Source organism: Epinephelus moara, chromosome 18 (assembly GCF_006386435.1).
Source record: "Epinephelus moara isolate mb chromosome 18, YSFRI_EMoa_1.0, whole genome shotgun sequence".
Lineage (NCBI taxonomy): Eukaryota > Metazoa > Chordata > Actinopteri > Perciformes > Serranidae > Epinephelus > Epinephelus moara.
The window spans coordinates 31,391,236-31,413,372 of record NC_065523.1 but is presented as its reverse complement, the minus strand read 5'-3'; the positions used below and the strand labels follow the sequence as shown (position 1 = coordinate 31,413,372).

The 22,137-nt window shown below is 42.7% G+C and overlaps 2 protein-coding genes across 4 annotated transcripts in view; one reads left to right on the top strand and one right to left on the bottom strand.

The window, feature by feature from the left end:
• The window catches only part of syngr3a (synaptogyrin 3a), a 136,877-nt gene that overhangs the window by 90,218 nt on the left and 24,522 nt on the right, over nucleotides 1–22,137 (top strand). The gene's annotated exons all lie outside the window — the stretch shown is intronic.
• drg2 (developmentally regulated GTP binding protein 2) lies at nucleotides 16,066–22,136 on the bottom strand. Of its 3 annotated transcripts, none has more exons than XM_050068328.1 (14): nucleotides 22,040–22,136; nucleotides 21,734–21,826; nucleotides 19,950–20,110; nucleotides 19,639–19,728; nucleotides 19,495–19,555; nucleotides 19,191–19,281; nucleotides 18,971–19,043; nucleotides 18,161–18,251; nucleotides 17,938–18,035; nucleotides 17,702–17,778; nucleotides 17,497–17,585; nucleotides 17,335–17,393; nucleotides 17,191–17,244; nucleotides 16,066–16,432 (listed from the first exon to the last, which is right to left on the bottom strand). In XM_050068328.1, exons 2-14 carry the CDS (start codon nucleotides 21,795–21,797, stop codon nucleotides 16,346–16,348), a joined length of 1,095 nt encoding a protein of 364 aa, XP_049924285.1. In that variant the 5' UTR covers nucleotides 21,798–21,826; nucleotides 22,040–22,136; the 3' UTR covers nucleotides 16,066–16,345. The 3 variants fall into 3 exon arrangements, with proteins under 3 accessions (XP_049924285.1, XP_049924287.1, XP_049924286.1); XM_050068330.1 differs by having other exon boundaries at nucleotides 22,092–22,110; XM_050068329.1 differs by having other exon boundaries at nucleotides 22,047–22,088.

Sequence of the window (22,137 nt, the reverse complement as noted above, 5' to 3'; positions counted from 1 at the left end):
TCTGTACGACATCTATTGCACGTCTGTCCGTCCTGGAAGAGGGATCCCTCCTCAGTTGCTCTTCCTGAGGTTTCTACCGTTTTTTTTCCCCGTTAAAGGGGTTTTTTTGGGGAGTTTTTCCTTATCCGCTGCGAGGGTCATAAGGACAGAGGGTCATAAGGACAGAGGGATGTCGTATGCGCCCCATGTACAAGGCTGTTGCCGCAGCGGCCCGGGTTCAACTCCAGCCTGTGGCCCTTTGCTGCATGTCATTCCCCCTCTCTCTCCCTCCTTCACACTTATCTGTCCTATCGATTAAAGGCTAAAATGGCCAAAAACATATCTTTAAAAAAAAAAAAACTACTCTTGACAAAGGTCCAGGGGGACTGAAACATCGGTGTACCTAATAAATGGTGAAGCTGAGTAAGAGTGGTGCGCGGGATCTTCTTTTTAAGACTACCAATGACTTTTCAAAGCTTTTCCATAATACTTTACCCCAGTTACAATTCCATGACTTTATTTAAGTATTCAAAATGGATGGACGTATATGATGTTGCAGCCATACAATGTTGCACAGGTATTTGTGGACAAGAAAACTGCTCACGCTGCTAACTCCACTTGCTAATTAGAGATTCCCACTGCCAACTAGCTGCATGCACCAATAGACCAAACCAGCACAGAAAGGTGGAGTTGGGATGTAAGTCACACATGTGTAAGTCTCAAGTCATAACCTTCAAGCCTCAAGCAGCTCCCCTGCTGCGAAATATGCGTCATCATATTTTTAAAAACAAAACTTCTCAACATGTAGAAAATAAAAAAGTGAAGTCCTTTCAAGTCATCTGTCTTAAGTAAAAGTCAAGTCATAATAACCAAGTCAAAGTCAAGTTGAGTCTTTCATCAGTGTTAGTCAAGCAAGTCTTAAGACACGAGCCGAGTCATGTGACTAGAGTCCTCCACCTCTGCATACAGGTACTATACACAACGTCAAGGCCACGCCCCTTTTGGGGGGATAAAAAACCAAAAATCTTAAAGAAAGATGTCAATGCAATTTTATGTGTTTGGATAACAATTTTCCTAAGTTTCTATGCATTTTTTGGTAAACAAATGTTTGTTTTGTAGACATGTCTCGTAATTGCTTTGCAACCTTGCCTGAACCTGAGCGTTTGTAATACCTTTTTAAGTTAAGGTTGATCAATTGCCATCATGTCCGGTCAGTCTTTCCTGTTAAGCTGGATCAGAGACCCAAACGGGGCCTTGGCAATGATGACGTTTCAAATGTTTCAGCAATCATGGCACAGCGAGGATTTTAAATTAGTAATACATATTTTGTGTGGCATTTAACATGTTTTGGGATTTTTATGAACATATTTTAAATAACAGCCAAAACTTCTCTGAAACATTCTGTCAACTCCAAATCATTTCCAGGCCTAGTAAACAGTTTTTATAATTTCACAACTTTTCCATTAATTTCATGACCATGGGAACCAGGGTTAATTAACTTCTTAGTCCACCTGTCACTGTGGCTGCTGGATTCTAAAATCTACCAGCCGCTGGATAGATTACCAGTTGTTTTTTTTTGGCTGGTCAATAAAGCAAATCTAGACGCAACTTGCATATTTTACTGGCATTAGACTGGTGGCTGGTGCTAATTTCCTACCCTGGTGGGAACCCTGCACTTAAGTGACCATGTAAATCCAAAACTGTCCCTCAGTATTCATATAATAGAGCCTAATTTTGAGCTAAAAAACAAAAGTGAAGCGCCAGATGTTTCTTGTCATTCCCTACGTCCTGATGTTGCCATGATCCTCTATATGCTTATTTTTTAAATTATTTTACTTATTTTATTTTATTTATTATAAATATTTATTTTCATCACTGTACCTGAAACACATGCACACACACACATCTCTTCCCTCCCAGAGTGTAACATGGGCGTGTGTAGGGTGTGATGGCATGACATAAACTGCAGATGTCGATTCATTGAGGACGTGCTGACGTTCGCTCATTGATGATGATGTGATGTTAATTCATTGATGACGGGCTGATATTCCAGGAGGTCATCTCAGTGGCAGATATGAATGTTTAATGGCTGCCCTGTGTTCTGCCTACGCAGCATGGATAAAACATTCATCGCACGCCGCTCTAAATATATCACAAAGGGTCAACCCCGCCCCGGCCTGCTCCCCAACCAATGTATTATACATACGGGCTGGTGTCAGGGGTTAACAGCCAGACACCACAGAGCAGACGGAGGACGGACGGAGAGCAAATAACAAAAGACAGAAAAACACTTCTGACAACAGCCGGATAAACACTAAAATATTAAATACAGACATTTAGCAACATGGAAACATTTCCAAAAACAAAAGAAAGGTCTTGATCATTTATGTCAATTACAGTTAACAGGTCCACCTCTGACTTTTCTCTCCGCCAGCTGGAGTTGGAGGGACTAATAGTCTTGACCCAAGATAGGATCTGACCAGAAATCTGTATCACGTATCCCCGGGGGCAGCGACCATGACAAAACTCTAAACTGTCTGCAGGCTGCACAGCAATAACAACAGCAGTTGTCGGTATCGTCTAACTGCAGACTGAGATAAGGGGATAAAGGGAGCGAGTGGGCACAGAGGAAAGTTCAAAAGTTCCTTCCTGTCTCATCAGCTACACACACACAAACACACACACACACACACACACACACACACACACACACACACACACACACACACACAAGGTGAAGGCGGCTGGTCACCAAACAGGTAAAGAGACACACTGAGAGATCTATTCGATATGTGTGATATGTATCTGCTGTCTGGCTGATGTGGTCTGTTGACTGAGTGAACTGGTAATGAATAGAGCGCGGATGACAGAGATGGAGGAGGTGGGGAAAGGTAATGAGGGAAAAGGGAGACAGAGGGAAGGAGAGAGGTGCATCAACGAACTGCTGATGAATGAACTGCAGATTACACAGACGCTGAAAAGATGCTGAGCAGAAAAACAAGTGGGAAGGAGAAGGAAGGAGAGGGAAAGAAAGGCACGCACTGAGAGGATTTAACAAAATGGTGTGAAAAAAACAAAGTAAAAAGAGGGAATGACAAAATGAGAGATTAAGATGGTTATACTGAGAAACAGAAGATGGAGGGGTGACAGAGAGTGACAGAGAGACAATAGGGACCGAGCACGAGAGTGAGAGATGAAGGGGAGAGTCTCTTCGTCTACGTGCCAATCACTGACAACACGCTTTCAGCAGACGCACTCAGCGACACACGACTAATAAAGGAGATCACCTGAGCAGAGCACAGCCAACAGGCTCATTTAATGACTATGGGTGAACACACACACATGCACACTCAGGCAGTATGTCTCATAATGGAGATTGCATGCGATCGCTGAATGCAGCATTGACTCTGAATCATCTGGAGAGGCTAGAGATTGACAGCTACATACACACACATTAATTGGGGTTTTGAAAGCACGCACACACCCACACGTTGCAACTGCAATACATGTGAACACACACACTGCACACAATACATCACGCACACTGCGGGTTTGAGCCAAATGCGTGTCATCATATATTTCACATCCACTTAACAATGCACGGTTTAGTGACTCACACACACATACATCCTTGTACTTCCATCTTTGTGAGGACCCTCATTGACATCTCCACCCCTTACCTTAACCCAAACCTAAACCTAACTGTAACCTGAACTCTGATATCGCTCATGTGTATATGCAGTTTTAAATTTTTAAGTTTAAGTTTCTACATCTTTTAAGCACTTACTCTTTTTAACAAGCACTTAGCTTTGTGTGTTTCTGTTGTGCATTTATTTTTAAACACTTGCCCTCTGTTTTTTGACCTATTTTAACCCCACACATGCATCTTTGTATCAGGTTCTTTATTTCAATTCAACACTTGTTCAGACAATTTATAATAAATCCTATTTAATGATCAATTTGTTTATTTATTTATTTATTCATGGACCTACTTATCTATTAATTTATCTCAGAAATTTCATCTACAGTCGCCAGGTTATTTCTCCAGAGACCCTGGGGGATGGGAGCATCGCTAATAAATCCTGTTGCCCCACGTGTGCAGTGGCCCAGTACCCTCAGATTTTATCCAAAAATTTAAATTATTGTAATGTTCATGGGGCCCTTCCAACCTCATAAAAGGACATTTTTAAGTAAATCCCATACTACCACTCCCCAAGAGCCCATGCCCCTCGGAGCTCTCTTTTCAGAACACTGCGTTTTAACCCCAACCAAACCTAAACCTAACTATAACCTGGCCTTTAAAACCAAGTCTTAAATAGGCCTTTCAAAAAGTGAGGACCAACTGAAATGTCCTCACTTTCCAAACTGTCCTCACAGTGTTGGTAAAAAATGTTTTTTAGTTCTCACTATGATGCAAGTAAAAGTAAACAAACACACAAAATAACGAGAAACAGCCTGAGCTGGAGACAAAGCTGATTCTAAACAAGTATAATGTTTACCATGTTCACCAGCTCAGTTTAACAAGTTAGCATGCTAACATTCGCAGCAACCTCCAGGGCTGAAAACGCAGAAGTGCCAAAACCTGCAGTTCCTTGAATGGCCTTATGAGGCTGGCTCCAAAGCAAGTCAATCCCCATAGACCCCCATGTTAAAAAATCCAACTTTACAGCAGAAACAAACATGTTTACAGCCTGGTATAAAGGATTATTTTGGTCTTTCTAGCTAATTTTACCCCTTCATGACAACTTTACTGAGGTTTAATTTCTATACAAGTCACCAATTTACATTTTATTAAGGCTTAAAGTTACAGATATTTAAGGGCATGGCTGCTTTGAGTGACAGGCTGAGTCGGATCCACCCCTCGCTCCTCCACAGCTCCAACCTTGCATCCAAATATGGTCACTTCTACCTCTAAACAACCAAGATGGTGACGGCCAAAATGCTAAACTCAAGGCTTCAAAATGGGAGTCTACACACCAATGAGTGATGTCATGGTAGCTTCGTCCATACAGTCTATGATTACCACTAAAGTACAATGTACAGATGGTGCTGATGGGTATATTATTAGCTTTGGAAGTATTGGATCACATTATTGGGTAAGTTGAACCACTGCTTGTGGCATTAGATAAAAAGTCGAGGGTTCACTGCAGTTTTTCTAATTCATCCTGAGGCAAAATTTAATGGCCATCCATCCAATAGGAGTTGAGATATTTCAGTGTGGACCAAAGCAGACATTATCATCCTTAAACATGTAGGACCCTTTCTCACCTGCCTCATTTGGTCCAGACTTTGGGGCTTCAGTTTGATTCAAGCCAAAATTCCAGGTATGAAACCTGCCCAGGACCACACAACCGAACCTTGGTCCAACGTAAAAAGGGGTCTCAGTCTGGATCAAACTGAATCATGGACGGGTTTGTTTCTGGTGTGAAAACAGTTTTTGGATGATTTGGACTTTTGGACCAACTAGAGGAAGTTTTGGTGATAAGAGTGTAGTGCCTCAGTGCGTAGTGTGTGCGTGTGCATGGTTTGGCAACTGAGAAACGTGTTAGTGGCTGCGCTCAGAGCAGACAGGTGTTGGCGATCAGAGCAGAGGAGAAACTAGCAGTGAAGTTGTACAGTGGTAGTAAATGTACAGTGTAGGTTTCAGTTTGTCCATGAACAGCTTAACATAACAAAATGAGCAGCGCTAACACATAGACGGATATAAGAAAGTGTCAGTTAGGAAATCCCCCAGAAACACTGACACTTTTCAACTGTTTCTGAGAGGATGAAGGAGATAGGATACGAGAGAACGTGAGAGCTATGTAGGTGACAACAACAGGACATAGGTATGACATGTATAGTTCTGAAGTGCGCTCACATAATTGCAATGTGAAACCATGTATGCTATGTTACAAAAAAGCAAACTTTGGTTCAGACTTTGAGGTGTGAAAAGGACGGTAATAAGGATGATAATATAGGGAGTTATGAGGGTCAAAGTCACAGCACCCAGACATTATTTAGTACACATTACTCTACCTCTGGAAAATTTTAACTTGATTATTAAAACTATGACAGAGTAAGAGAGAGCGCGTCTTTTCAGATGGAGAAGGTGAGGCAGGAGGATGAGGAGGCTGGACTCAGGTTTCCTGTAAGCCTTAAGCCCCATTCAGGTCTCAACCTTCGCTGCCAGATTACTCAGTGACTTAACAATGGAGAGACGCCAGCAGCCGCTAACACACTGACGACCTGCCACAGAGGATCAAACACCATCACTTGGCTGCATAGACTGCTATTAATAAAGCTGAATATGAGATGCTCCCTTTGACCTTCATGTTTTTGTTACAAGTGAATTGAAATGCCAGCGTTTAGCTGCGCCATCAACCATAAGATTAAACGCAAGCTCTGACTTTGGGTACTGAAACTTTACATAGGCTGATTCTTCCATTGCTACATTGATACAGACAACTTATGTGTTAAAGAAGGCAGTTTTTGGAATTCAGCTGATGCTGTGATGCAGAAACAGAGTAGCCAACTACACACGGGTGGAGTCTGAACACAGACATTCAAGATGTCCTGGGTGTCCGAACACTTCAAAAAATGACATTAAGGCTGCTTTCAGACCTATAGTTGTCTCGCTTTGGTCTGAATCAGGGACTAACTTTATTCCAAAGTTGTATAATTGCCTAGAGTTGGTTCATGTTCTCACAGCACCATTTACAAGCGGACCAGATCAAATGCCTTGTGTGAGAAAGCTGCTCTTGATTGGTCCATGTGGGAAAAATCCAGGAAGTAAAGCAAACGTTGAAGAAGAGTACACTTGCAAGATAAATGTGACACTTTCTAATGTCACAATGAGGGACAACTACGCAGGTTGATTTTAGCGCTGCTCATCGTGGACTATATTGCTGTCATTGTTCAATTTAGTCAAACCATACAGTTTGAAAACGAGGCGCGGCTCCAACTAGAAAACAATGTTTTGATGCATTGGATGTGCTGAATGTGCATATTAAGGCAGTACAGGAGGAGGTGCACATTAATAATCCTCCAGGACTGTAACATGCTCATGTTTAACCCAAACAATGTGTCATGTGACTGCAGTTGGTTCACATCCAGGTCGGAACACGTTCTCACCACAAACCAACCGCACCAGAGTTCGTTTGTAACCGGACTGAGACCACCTCTTCAAGAAGGTCTCGGTGTGGTTGTTTTGGTGCGCATCCAAATGCGACTGCTGTGTTCACACCTGCTCAAACAAACCACACTTAGGGGACAAACGAACTTGAGTTTGAATGAACCTAACCAAACAGGGCAGGTGTGAAAGCACCCTAACACATAAAAATAACAAGCCAGTATTGACTCAGCAGACCTACTTGGTTGACTTGTACAACTGACAAGAAGCGCAAATCTACAGAAAGTGCCATCACCAATTTGTCAAAGGTCACACAACAAAAATCTATTTGCACAGAGACAAGTATATATAGGGAAATTTGAATGACAATTGTCTGGCACCAGACAATGTAGGATCCAGTGTTTGTGGAGCTCGGCTCATACGGGGACTTTGCTGCGTTAAAGTGCCTCTCAGATGTTCCCACTTCCCGACGTGGGGAGTCGTTCTTCCGACATTTGTGTATGTGGGTATGTGTACAATGTAAATCATAACACTTCAGGGCCAATTAATACATTTTAATACCCTGATGACACCGATGCCCCCATCTACACACACCTACACATACTTCAACTATAGAGTAGTCAGCCCTCAACATCTGCTGCCCACAGGACCACTGGGCTGTCCGAACATCACTCACCTCAGCTACAACAAGCACAAAGACAAATTCTTAAACTGCAATTTTTGAACTGCCACACCTTCTCAATTACAGTCAGTGTTTGGGATTGTTAGAGCTTACCTTTCCTGTTTATATGAGTGGTAGATGCTGATATTTACAGCTCCTACATCCACAGATATGCAAAAAATGTCTGGTGGACCTACTCGCTATCTGGAGTAAAAATCGTACTGACTGTCTGCACTGTGTCCTGCTGCTCTGCTGGACCCTCTGTTCATGTTTTATAGCCCTCTGCACACACACACACACACACACACACACACACACACACCTTTCCTTGAATCATACAGCCCATCTGGATACACAATGGGCCTTTAACGGTAATCATACCCTCTGTGGCTTCAGTGAGGCTTCAGTGATTACCTGAACATCCACAGAACAAATGTACAATAGTGAGTACAGTCATGAGCTGGTGCAGGTAGAAGACCACTCTGTACATCAGTCCATGCATCAGTGGTACAGCATGCAGCGATTAGGTTTCTTAGTAAACATGCTGCACTGTTGTACTCCTGGTGTGTGTGTGTGTGTGTGTGTGTGTGTGTGTGTGTAGCGCTATCACCCGCCCTCCGCTCCTGTAAGTGCCTGAGTAAACAACTGTGTAAAACCATTGTGCGTTAATGGCAGGATCACACACACACGCTATCATCCTCCTACATTGGTGTCCAGACGTCAGAGCCTTAAGAGTTATTTGTTGTAAATCCCATTAAGTGACAACAGGTTGTAAAACATTTGTGTGTGTGTGTTGAAGAGCCTTATCAGAACTCCTCACATACACACACACCACAAAGGGCATCTCTCTCTCACACACACACACACACACACACACACACACACACGTGTATTGGCCATGGCCGTAGCCAGACAACAGACTGAGCCCTGCAAATGATTGCGGGGGCGAGTAAAATGCCACATCTGGCCAGTAAATTGAGCATCTCACTTGCCTGGTAAACAAGTGTGAATTTGCACCACCTCGCCCTCTACGCCAAATTTAGCCTCATAGTGCAAAAACTGCAGCCGCCAAAGGCTAGGGAACTTTTTGTGGATCGATGGACGGAGAGAGCTGTAGAGCTGCTGGTCACAGCTAAAAACAATTAAACGCATCCTAGTTCTGAGAAACATAAATGAATAAAGATAAAACATGACAAAAAACTTAAATCTTTGTTGTTATTTCATAAATGCTAATAAATAAAAGTAATTGTATAGGGCAATGGTTCCCAACTGGTAGATCACAGTCCATTCTGAATGGGCAGCAAGTGACTCCCAACTGGAGCCTATCCCAGCTGACATTGGGTGAGAGGCAGGGTTCACCTTGGACAGGTCACCAGACTATCACAGGGCTGACACATAGAGACAGACAACCATTCACACTCACATTCACACCTACGGACAATTTAGAGTCACCAATTAACCTGCATGTCTTTGGACTGTGGAGAGCTGGAGCACCTGGAGGAAACCCACGCTGACATGGGGAGAAAATGGAAACTCTGCACCAAAGGACTGAGGTATGGCAACACTACTTGGACAAACCACACACATGACTGCAGTACACCTAATACTAAAACTAATCTTACTATATAATGACGAAAACTCTGTCTGTTCCACGTTTTTCTCCTCACTGACTCGGTCAATCCATGTGAAATTTGGCACAGTGGTAGAGGGTCATGAGAGGATGCGAATGAAGCAATATTACATCAATTGGCCAAAGGTAGGCGCTATAGCAACCGGCTGAAGTTGCAAACTTTGAATGGGCATATCTCATGCCCCGTATGTCGTAGATACATGAAACTTTGCACAGAGATGCCTCTCCTCATGAGGAACAAATTTGCCTCAAGAACCCATAACTTCCAGTTATATAGATTTTCTGCCATTTTGAATTTTGTGAAAAACACTTCAAATCGATCTCTTCCTAGAAGTTTGAGCGATCTGCATGAAACTGGGTGAACATAATCTAGGGACCAATATCTAAAGTTCCCTCTTGGCAAAAGTTGGAAAACTTACTAAAACTGAGCTTCTATAAGGCAATGAATATTGTGGAGGGCGTGGCTCATCACATAAAGGTGTATAACATCTCAAGGGTTTCACCCATCACCACGCAACTTTGTAGGCATATGACCACACATAATCTGAGGGGACCCCTCCATTATTGACCCCATCAAACAAAATGGGGGAGCTAGAGAGCTCATTTCTTATCTAGGCCTAACTGCCATATGGATTTTTACTAAACTTGGTAGATATGTAGAACAGGACGCCTCAAGGTGACTGGAGAAATTTAACTCTAATTGGCAACTGGGTGGCGCTATAACAACAGAAAAATGCTTAAAAATGGCTAAAATGCGACCGATCGCTGTGGCTCCCCCTGTGGACCAATGTTTGTTTGTTTTCTAATTGTTGGTTTGACTAAGTCATGGTATGGTATGCTGTACTCAATGGGTATGAACTAGTAATAATAACTAAGGAAATTTGTTACATTTATTTATGATTCCGATTAGATTTGCTAATGATTATTTTGGACAGTGGGGCGTGGTTGCCTGTTGTAGCATAGCAAATGTTTTTTATTTATATCAGGGGATGTGTCCCCCCAGTATATAATTACTGCCTTGCCATCTTCCATACACTACATGTTGCTAATACATTCACAAGGTACAAAAGAATGTGATTATTGTGAGTTTAGAGGATTACTTCTCAGGTTTTGTTTTGATCTTTCATGACATACTCATCGTTCTTTGTGTCTGTGTGCATCTCAACCCTGAACATCTAATGGACATAATTTGCAAAAAAGATGTTTCAATATGGTGTCTGAGGCTTCACATGGTGGTTCACTGTCTAATGATGCAGCCTGTCTCTTTAAAAAGAAGCAAATTTAACTTGTTTGATTCTGAATCTATGAGTGAGTGCTGGATTAGTGTTTGCTTCTTTATGTATACATCAATGAGATCAATGAGCTAATCCATCCCATAGACAAACGTCAGCACACGAGATGCACAGAAAACAACCTGATCATTTGTTGAAGGCCTTAAAAGTGATTATCTTAACATAAAGGCAAATATAGTGCACCACAAAGTCTGTTAGCCTTTACCTCATGAATGTATGCTCGGTTCACACACACAAAAACAAGACCACTAATCCATTTGTCCATTAACTCCCTGTTTGCTTATAGAATATACTGTAAGCTCCACACAGGTCTGTGCTGAGTCTATTGTACAGCATCTATGTGTACAGAGGAGAAAACAAACATGAAGCAGTAAAACTCTGCTCTGAGGATGTTCTGTATATTATGTGGGCTTAAATCCACTTTTTGTCTTTATTGTAAAGTCACAATCTAAATGTCATTTGAATAAATGTGGATGTAGAACTTGGTCAAATCATGTGTTACTGTATATGAAATTATATTCATAGCGTACCATGAGGCCAGTAAGAATATGGCTTGTAGTTATGCTTGTATTGTATCATCTGATTTCATTATTGGCCAAAATAGATCATCTGTATCTCAAGAAATTTGTATTCACTCTTCAGAGAGTCTATAATTAAATGAAAGTATAGATCAGATGTTTCCCTCTGATGTTTAGTTGGTCCCTGTTGGAATAGCCCACACACTGAAACCTGATTAGATTCCCAGTAAACAGCTTCATGTAATGAGCAGACTGAAGCAGAAGAGGGCAGAAGAGCCAAAGTAATCAGGGTGCAGATACATGGCTCAAATGCTGGTGAGGTTTGTCTATAGCTGATATATTTGCTATTCTATTAGCCAGGAATTGAAGAAGTATACGCATTAATTCACAAAAAAACACAAAATGTTCTATATAATGATTACATATTTTCTTTATACTTTGTTCTGAAAGTGTTGGCGTGCAGCCTCGTTCTATGGACGATAAACGAGGTGCAGACTGATCAAGGAGGAAATACAGTGAGTGCAGGACGGAGCAGTGAGTGACAACAACCCCGCCCACGTGAAAGAGCACTGTTTGCGGTGTTTGCTAAGCGAACCTAGGGTCTAGGTACCATGTCTGAAGGAACACTTTTGGTTCTAAAGGTACCATACCAAAAGTGTTTGGTGGAAACAGGGCTGAAGAGATTTGATGATCTCTAAAATTAGGTAGAGAAATAAGTGGACATATCAGTATTGGTATAGGTTATCAGTCAAATGAGTTGTTACATATCGGCATATCAAATATCATCCAATATCGTCCATCCCTACAGGAGACCCATAAGCCATCAGGCCAAATGGGTCAATTGCTGTTTCTTTCAATGGCTTTAAACCCTGGAAATGTGAGTGATGTATGTTGGGTCAACACAAGCCCTCGTTGGCTATCGCGGCCATAGCAATAGCACTGGAAGCTCCTATTGGCTCAAGGAGTTCGCCTCCATCTTGGCATCCGGCTAGTCAGTTTTTTACATGCAGGACAGAGAAATTATGGATAATATGTGGAGAAATATGAATGTTTGAGACGATGCAATGGCTGGTAGTGGATATCAATGGCTGTAATGATATCCATCCATCCATCCATCCATCCATCCTTTTTCATCCGCTTATCTGAAGCCTGGTCGCAGGGGCAGCAGGAGGAGCAAAGCACCCCAGACGTCCCTCTCCCCAGAAACACTTTCCAGCTCCTCCTGGGGGACCCCAAGGTATTCCCAGGCCAGATGAGATATGTAATCCCTCCAGTGTGTTCTGGGTCTGCCCCGGGGCCTCCTACCAGTGGGACGTGCCCAGAACACCTTCAGCAGGAGGCGCCCAGGAGGCATCCGGATCAGATGCCCGAACAACGTCAACTGATTGCTTTCCATGCGAAGGAGCAGCGGCTCTACTCCGAGCTCCCTCCAGATGTCCGAGCTCCTTACCCTATCTCTAAAGCTGAGCCCAGCCACCCCACGGAGGAAACTCATTTCGGCCGCTAGTATCTGCGATATCATTCTTTCACTACCCAGAGCTCATGACCACAGGTGAGGGTTGGGACATAGATGGACCAGTGCGTAAACACAACAACAAATACAGCACTTGTTTACATATCGTAATCAGCAAATGAAATCTTAGGAGGGACAAACACGTCATCAGATTTCTTAACTCCTGCAAAAGCTCCTGAGTCACCAATGACTGCAAACTGTAGCTAAACTAGTAAGTGAACTGCATGTAGTTAACTACTCCCCAACACTGTTAACCGAATAATCACTGCAACTCTGTGGCAAATAAAAAAAGCACATGGTTGGATCATCATTGGTTAAAACAGAAAACTCCCAGGTTAAAATCTACCTGTTTAAAATGAGCTAAGTGTTGAGTGGCAAATTCACAAACCACTTTTTCTCATCAAGCCTTAACGAACTGTCAGAAATTCAGTTTACAGCCTTAAATAACACACTGATGGCACCAAAAACTAAATGAAACAAGGCTGATAAAAGAACTCTTATTCAACACCCAGTTCTGGCTCATATGCACTGGCACCACACAAACACACTCACATACACGCACACTCACTCTTAGCCACGCCATATGGAGCCAAGCAGCATCAAGTGTCATGCCTGCTCCACACAATACACACCCAATCGACCGTACCTTTGTTTCTTCTCTTCCTCCACGATATTATCCCTCCATCATTCCTCTCCTCTTCAGGTTATTCCAAAACAGAATCTCTCCATCCACGACTCGCTCTGACGAGACATGTTTAAGGCATCTTTAAAGGCCAGCAGTGTCAACTCACAGCCCCTCTCTTTCTCTCCTGTTCTCGTAAAGCCTCCCACTCAGTCCCCCTCTCCTAACCCGAAGAGATGCTTGTGAATATTTAATGGTGCTATTGTGCCTGTGTGGGTGCCAGTGAATGGGGAGCATTGGCTGGGAGTCCATACTTTCTGGTCAACCTACCTTGGAGCACTGGAAACCGCCACACGAACAGCTGGGCAGCAGGGATGGAGGCAGTGGGGAGGTCAGATGTCGGTGACCCTCACCTGCTGTACGTAGGAAGCTCACCTGAGGGACTCCTGTCACAAAAGTGGGCCTCAACTGACCTTTATCGTCCTGTTTCCTGGGCTTAAAAAATATGCAATTAGCCACCTAAGTCAGACGCTAATTTGATTTATCACGAGCTAGTCAGCTAAAAACAAGTTATAGGTGGTCGCCATTTTGAGAGTCCAAGATGGCCCCCACAGAAACTTTGAAAAAAATGGAAACATTGGTTTTTGGGTTCATCACACTCTAAACTGTCTGAAAATGTATCAACTCCCCAAAGATTTTGAACGGAGTTGCAAACAGGACATTGTGACCCTGACTAAAAGGTGGAGTCAGTAATTTTGGAGAAAGATTGTTGATATTCGTTGTGGAGTACAGAGGCTGACTGCACCTTTTAGCCCGCTCCACTCAAGAAATGTTTTTGGCTTTGACGTTTGTCCTTCACTGTACAGACTGATGTACGTGCAGAGTTTGGTACTGATGGCAAAAAGCAAAGCAAAAAGCGCCCTTCAGCCCAACGAAGCTTTAGCCGTTAGCATCTTTCAGCTCACTGTTCTTGTTACAACCCACATCTTTGCTGTTTTGCTTCATTCTCTCGGCTCTCATAGTAGCGACTTTGGAAAGACTAACTACCAACAGACAAAGGGCAATGTATCTAACGTTATGCTAGCAGGGTCTGTGTTCCCCATCTCAATATGCTTTTATTACAACACATTAAGGAGACCTTGTAAAGAGTTTTGTGTTCTCAGGAATGTTTTTGTCTACACCACCGTCAAATGGTCAGCGTATGCTTCCTTGAGTTGATGTGTTGAAATCACCCACCTGCAGCTCATAGAGAATGTGAGGCTGGGGGCTCCATCTTGTGTTACTTGCGCCCTCTATGGTGGTCAAGCAGCTAATCACAATGAGCAATGGAGATCCATACTTCGCAGCCCAAGTCTGTATTACAGCAACACAAACACTTGTTTTGGGGAGAAGCAGGGTTGGCTACGGTCGGCAAGATGTCACCGCTACCTGCTTGAGGGCGGGCAGCCCGGCTTTTGGACCTACGCCAGAGAAGGTCCATCTCCAGTTTGGCATGGCACGACACATCTAAACTGACGATGGAAACACATATTGGTACGCCGTGGCTTTACTCGGTGCTGCCAAGACTGGTATACCTCCACTCCCATATCTAGACATTGTAAACTATCTGGTTCTTGGACTGAGTGCAATCAGTGCATACACTTCAGTATCAGAGATAACGGAGCACGTAGCCGCCTCATAAGATGGTCCCTTTCAGCATAACCTCCCTTCAGATTCTCTGGAGCCTACTGATGCGACATTCTTTGTAACCTACACCTTTAAATTTGCGGGCAAGATGGTTTTCTTGATTTTACACATTGATATCTCTACAATGGCTAAATGGATTTTTACCATTCAAACTGCGTATGAAATGTCCATATCCCTTTGTTTTTTTGTGTGATTCAAACTGTGAAGATAGCCCTTTGTTAATATCATGAGACACATGCACAAAACTCACCATAAAGCCAGGCCATAGCCTTGTGAACATAGGACCTAGGGAACATAGGGACAACCCCGGACAGTTAGCTAGCTGGATTGGACAATTTAGCAGCTAGTGTCAGATACATCCCTCAGGAGCTGAGTTGAGACAAAAATGGAGCTAAAAGCAGAGAAATATTGGACTCATGTTCTCCAGGCGGTCAGAAAAAGGTCTCGAAATAAATGCTGAAGTTGCTCTGTTGCTCCAGGATGTGTCCGTTCATCATATACAATGCATGAAGCCAGTTTTGTCTTTGTGTTTCTACTGCTACATGACCAAAAAAAATTTATTGCCGTTTAAGACATTCAAAATTAATAATGTATGTATTTCCACTTTTTAATCTGAAATAAAAATGAACTAGTTAGACTACATTATGAAATCTAAGAGAGCACTATTAGAACGCAGACCTTGGCCAAATGCCTAACCTGGAAAGTTAACAAAAGTGAAAAATAATTTGTATTTGGCCCGTGATTTGAATCTGCTTCAAAATGCTTCACCCTGCCACCAAGATTCATGGAAATAGGGCCAGTAGTTTTTCCATATTTCTGAGGACAAGAAAACTGAAACCATATATTTTTTTAAACCATATATTTTGCATAATTTCTTCATATGACTTTATAATTACTTATTTAACACTGAATACTTTGGATGGACAAAAAAAGTCCAGGCCTAACAGGTGAGGTGTTTGGATGTGGCTAAATCTGACCCAGGTGAGACACAGTAGAGATATACCAATTATACATGAAGGTGAAAGTGATGGAAATAAAACAAACACAAGGATTCATTTAACAATTTATGGACTTTATTCTTTTTCATCCTACTTTCCTCTGAATCAATGAATCTTCCTTATCTTAATCAAAAGATAAAATACTGTCCACAACCAGCTCATGTACGGTCTGTCTCTTTCAATGTCTGTTAATTTTCATATACAAAATAAGAACGGTGGCTATTTGTCATTGCTGTATATATCTACTGTACAGTGGGTCTGTCTTTCTGTTTTCACTCCTCCATTCAAAGCGTGACTCCTCCTGCTCAGTCCTTCTGTCCAGTCAGCAGCTTGTTTTACTTCTTAACGATCTGGATGACGTCCTCGTGCTCCATGATGTGCGTTAGGCCGACCCTCTGGGGGCTGTACTTGGTACTGGTTCCCTGGAAGACCAACAGACGACACATTTCAGACCCTTGCTTTGTGTTTGTTGGGGTGATGCACCACAGAGTCGTCCTCTGCATCCGCTCGACTCTGCCTCTCATGTGTCACAGCACTGTAAACACAGCTGTAGCTTAAATGGTGAGTTTAAATTGGGAAGTCAACTGAGCAAACTCTGAATACAGTGAGTATTACTGTCAGTGCCTTTCCCTCACACATCTGATCCAAAATGATCAGCTGTGTTTACAGTAGTTAATGACGCAAGACATTTAATGAGGGTGAAGTACAATGATAGCGCTCACAGTCAGTGTGTAGACTGTTTCCCTGTCCCTTACTATGAATCAGTGGTTCTCAAATGATATGCTGTGATGCAAAAAGTTATGAATGAATTTTTAATTGACTGTATCAGTATGTTGAGGGCACCCAACTACAAGCTGACTGGCTGTAGTTCTTAAACCAGCTGCCGGCGATTTGACCAGCTGAGCTGCAGGTGACACAATCAGCCGGCTTGGGTCGAGCTCTGACGGCCAGTTCACACCGCTGCAACTTTTCTGTGCGACGTTCTAAAACGGTTTCGTCTCGTCGTGAATCTTTTGTCTGAACTGGGCTCACTGTGTGTGTGATGTAATCTATCCATGACATCTAAACACAGTCTTTGTTGTTTTTCCTCAGTAGGTCAACATGAGAGAAACATTTTATGGGACAAGAGGAACTCGAGTTAAGTTTGTGCAGGTCATTGCCCCTGAAAACTTGAACTTACCCAAACCAGGGCATATTTGAACTGGCTGGCTAAGGTTCTGTGGATTCGATGGCACTGTGGGGAGAAAGCAAAACGCGCATATTTGTAAACATGTCACATACATGTGCGACAGTAAATGTGTGAATTCATGTGTTTCTTACTTACCACGTGTTCTACAGATGCTGCTCTTCTCATAATGATGGCATCAGAAAAGTCTGGGCGCTCTGATGGAAACAGAAGAAGTTAACACAAATACAATCCTTTAGGTGTTCATGTGCTTGTGTCAGTGTAATGAGTGAATGACAGCGTGTGTGTGTGTGTGTGTACCTCCTCTCTTCTTTGTGTAAATGCAAATCAGAGCCAGGTATTCCCACAACGTCTCCAGGAGGTAATCCAGGTTCAACTTCATGCCACAACTGAAATATACACGTGGAAGCTGTTTAACTCCCGTATAAATACATACATAAATGAAAAGATGACATCTTCCAACTAAGGCTGCTGTTATTCATGCACACGCATACAGATATCTGACCTGATGACAACACTGTGAGGTCTGTGAGCCAGGCGGTCCACCTCCTCGATGGAGATTTGATCCACCTTATTGTACACCTGTGAAAACCACAAATAATATGAGGGGGAAAAAAGGAGACTCTAGATTAATGAACACAAGCTAAAAATGAGTTTGAACTTGGAATTTGGCTTCAAAACATTTAAAATTTTGGAGGTACGAGGCCATTAACAAAACCCAGATGATGCGAGGTGACGTACATAAAGGCAAGGCATGTAAACTCTGTTCCCGACGATGACATCGATGAACTCGTCCGGTGTGCTGTCCTCCCTGAAGAGGACTTCTGCGTTAAAGATTTCTGAGGAGAAGGGGTTAAAGAAATCAACCAAATACTGCTGTGACTGACTGACAAGTCCATGGACATCACAAAAGAATAGACGTTAAATAAACAGACCACTGAGGTAACGACTGAGTGAAGGATACTGTATTCGTGAAGGATGAGCTGGACAAGCTTCTCTGAGCAGTGGGTGAGAGGAACTGTGGAGTTGTAGGAGAGGCCGCCACCTTTCTTGGGCTACAGAGAGATAAATCACACATTTATTGGCCTATTAACATCAGAGCAAGGCACCTTGACACATATTTGTAATCTCTACACACACAGGGTCCTTAATTGATTATCTAATATCTATTTACAGCAACCATCTGTCATTTTTTTCCCTGACTCACAGTTTACTTTGCATAGCAACCAGATGAATCTGCAAGTTCATGTTTATTCACTCTGAATATTGCGTCTGGTCCCTCTTCCGTTCAGACAGATTTCCAGCCAACCTGGCTCAAGACAGGCCAATCACAACCATTTATCTAATATGGGGCGTGTTTCAGACGATGACTAACATCTTACAGGACACACACTTTCACGGTGGGGATCAAAGATGGCTGTATAAAGAGGACTGGATCCAGCACTGGAGGCTGGGACCATTTGTTCTCATGAAAGTTGCTCAGTGGTGTCTGAAGCCAAAAGAAAGTTTGACTACCATGTATAAAACTCCCCAGATCTCCAACATCCAAGTTAATTTTTACCAACACTTTCAACACCACACGTGCGAGCCACAGCAGATCAGCAAGGTAGTGGTCAGGCGCTGCTCATGCAGGCAGTGTGGCCCGGATGTAACTAACATTTGCGATTCAATTTGGCAAGGTCATGCTACATTTTCCTTGCCACGATGTCCAAAAACCTAAGAGCCATGTCTCTGAAAAAAAAAAATCTGTTGATTTTCATGACAGAAAATGTACCTTGAAATAAATATTTGGTTTTGTCCTGTTGAGTCTGATGCCGACTGACTCCAACTCTTTTTCTAGAAGTTCCCTAAAAGGATACAAAAGAAATTAAAGGCAAGAATTAGTTCACAAATATACTCGTACGGCTCTCAAACACCCTCTGACAGACTCACTAACACATACACACACACACTCACACACACACACACACACACACACACTGGGCGTCACACACCTCTGAACATCTCCTTTGGTGGCATCCAACATCATGATGACGACGTCTGCTGTCCTGGCAACAGCGATGACCTGCCGACCTCTACCCTTGCCTACAAAAAGTCAGAGAGTCAGTGTGTTACAACCACTATGTAGCCTTTTCTTATCATTGTGAGTGACAGTATCTAAATTAAAAACTCAACACACATCATCATTTATTAATAATTCTGATATAACACCGTAATTACGAAATAGAGGCAACAGAACTCTGTCCGCTCACTTTGGGTTTAACCAAACAAAACACAAAACATGAAACCTGAACGTACCTTGGGCAGCACCCTCAATGATTCCTGGCAGATCCAGCAGCTGGATGTTGGCCCCTTTGTACTGAAGACATCAAGTAACAGTGTAAATGTCTCATAGTTACACACACATTGTTACAAGACGTGCAGTGGTGTGAGTGTGTTTACCTCTATGACACCAGGTATGCAGGTGAGAGTGGTGAACTCATAGGAAGCAGCTTCACTGGCCGTTGACGTCATCAGACTAAGGAAGGTGGACTGCAGGACACAACAGAGGAGTCAGTTACACGAGCACATGTTCAATCTTTGGATCATGTTTCACTTCTGGTGCTTTTCAACACGAGAAGAATCTTTGCAGCTTTGTTCAAGGATTTTGTCATTAGGTTAGTAGTACTTCAGATACACTACAGGATTAAGGAAACATTTTTATGACAGTAAAAAGACATAATTTCTTTCCATGACCCACCATGCTGACGTACCTTACCCACAGAGGGAAAACCAATAAGAGCAACACGAGCGTCCCCTGATTTCATGACATCGAAGCCTTCGCCTTTGGCCCCCGCCGACTTGGACGGCTCCAGGAGCTGAGCTCTGTATTTGGCTAGCTTGGCCTTGAGCAGACCCAAATGGTACTCAGTGGCTGGAGAAATGAATGGGAAAAAAAAGAAGAGCAAAAAACAAGGAAGTGACTCAATATGTATTAACAGAACAGTGTTTCGAGATTTACTGGCATCCAGCAGTGACGACTGCAGACTGCAATAAGTTGAGACTTCTCCTTTAGGATTCCTAAGTGTTTATTGTTCAGGAGGTTTTTACCAGGAGCCGAATTATCCGCAGAGGTCTCTTCCTCTCATAAAAAAAGAGGACCAGGTGGAATAAAGCAGTTTCACTTTACAACAAATACAATTTCTGTTTCTCCAACGCTGTTTGGCTTTTCACAGACAGGTTGCCAGCCTGTGAATTCACCTTTTTTGCTCTGTTAATTTAAGATCCAGATGTTCAGGAGATTTTACCGGGAGCCGAATTATCCACAGAGGTTTCTTACTCTCCAAAACAAACAGACCAGTTGATTTAAACTGGTAAAAACACAGTATAAAGCAGTATCACTTTACAAATCAGTGTTTCTGCAACACTGTTCAGCTTTCCCACAGAATAAGAATCTATGAGCCGTGAACGCAGCACAGGTAGAACTCCTTATGAGATGTTTTTTTTCTTCTTAGCAGCAGTTTGTGGAGTTTTCAGTCAATCCAATCAGAGCTGATCAGACTGACAGATGAGAAGAGCAGCTGTTGAAAGCAAACTTTTGGACCAAGAACAAGAAGGAGTTTGCTCTGCACTCTGAGAGTGTACTGAAATGAATAACTGAATGGTTTATATACTGTATTCCAACAGCGCCTCTAATAAATGGTCCAGGTCCAAAAATAAGAAATCAGTATGTGGCGGCGGATGTTATCGTGGCAGGCCGCCACAAACAAATGAATGTGTGGGAAGCCCTGCAGCACCTACTAATGTGTCTACCTTTCTTTCTGTGATAACTTAAGATAGCTACAGGCATTCAGGACATTTTTAGCAGGAGCAAAATTATCCGCAAAGGTCTCTGCCTCTCCAAAACAAACAGACCTGCTGATTTAAGCCAGTAAAAACACTGAATAAAGCAGTTTCAAATGAACAAAATTAGCGTTTCTCCTACACTGCTCATCACAGGGCTGCTGACTACAGTGGCTGATGTGACAACACTAATGGTTTGGTTTGTCCATTCTGGGCTACTGTAGCAACATGACAATGCAACATGGCCATCTCATGAGACAATGACCTGCTCCCTATGTAGATATAAAGGCTCATTCTGAGGTGATGAGAACAAAATATTCTTATTTTCAGGTGTTAATACACTAAAAGAAATATACTTATTATATCATATTAAACGTCTGCCAGTATATCCTCCTATATCCTGCACACCGGACCTTTAAAGTAGGGGTCTGACTCCAGAACAATGCAGGTGAGAAGTGATGAGAGGCTTCTATAAAACTGTAACACTGAAGTGTTTGATTCATTAGGACCTACTGGCTGTTTGGGATTGTTCCTTTAATTGTGGTGCCAACTGTAATCAAGCTTAAGGTGTCAATTAACGCGCCTCTCCTTGAATTTCTGCGTGATTAATAAGTAACACAACACTGACAGCTGACACACACATGCACAGAGTCAACTGGCTTCAAGTTCGCCTGTGGTGTGGCTAACAGTTAGCCTAGCCACTGCCCTCTCTTACCTTTGTTTTTCTGTGTCCGAGAGATTTCTCTCTCTATTTCCGCGATTTTTTCCAAGATCCCCATTGTGGCAGTTCAAGTGTGCTACAGCTCCACTGTCAAGAGAGAAGTAAGCAGAGAAGAGAAACGTGTCACTCCACAGTTGTTAGCTTTGTTAGCCACTCGGCTAACCTGCTAACCAGTGACTCTTAACAGTTGACAAACCGCGTTAAAAACAGCGAATCGAAACACAGAGGTTTAAATGAGTTTCCGCATACACCACACGAAATGTCAACTGTTTAAAATGTTGTAATATGACAGAAATTTACACTTTACAGACGCTACTCTCCGCGGCATGCACAGAAAACTGACATCACCAACCGGAAGTCGTTCCGTGACCATGAAAGGTCCGGGCGGAAACAAGGAA

Bases quoted from the DNA above. Each gene is read 5' to 3' on its own strand.
- drg2 (XM_050068328.1), bottom strand. From the start codon at position 21,797: ATGGGGATCTTGGAAAAAATCGCGGAAATAGAGAGAGAAATCTCTCGG. The intron at 19,556-19,638 runs GTAAACACACTC...TGATGTCTTCAG, and splicing joins GCATACCTGGTGTCATAGAG to TACAAAGGGGCCAACATCCA. The intron at 17,394-17,496 runs GTACACACACAC...TGTTTCCATCAG, and splicing joins TTACACAAAGAAGAGAGGAG to AGCGCCCAGACTTTTCTGAT.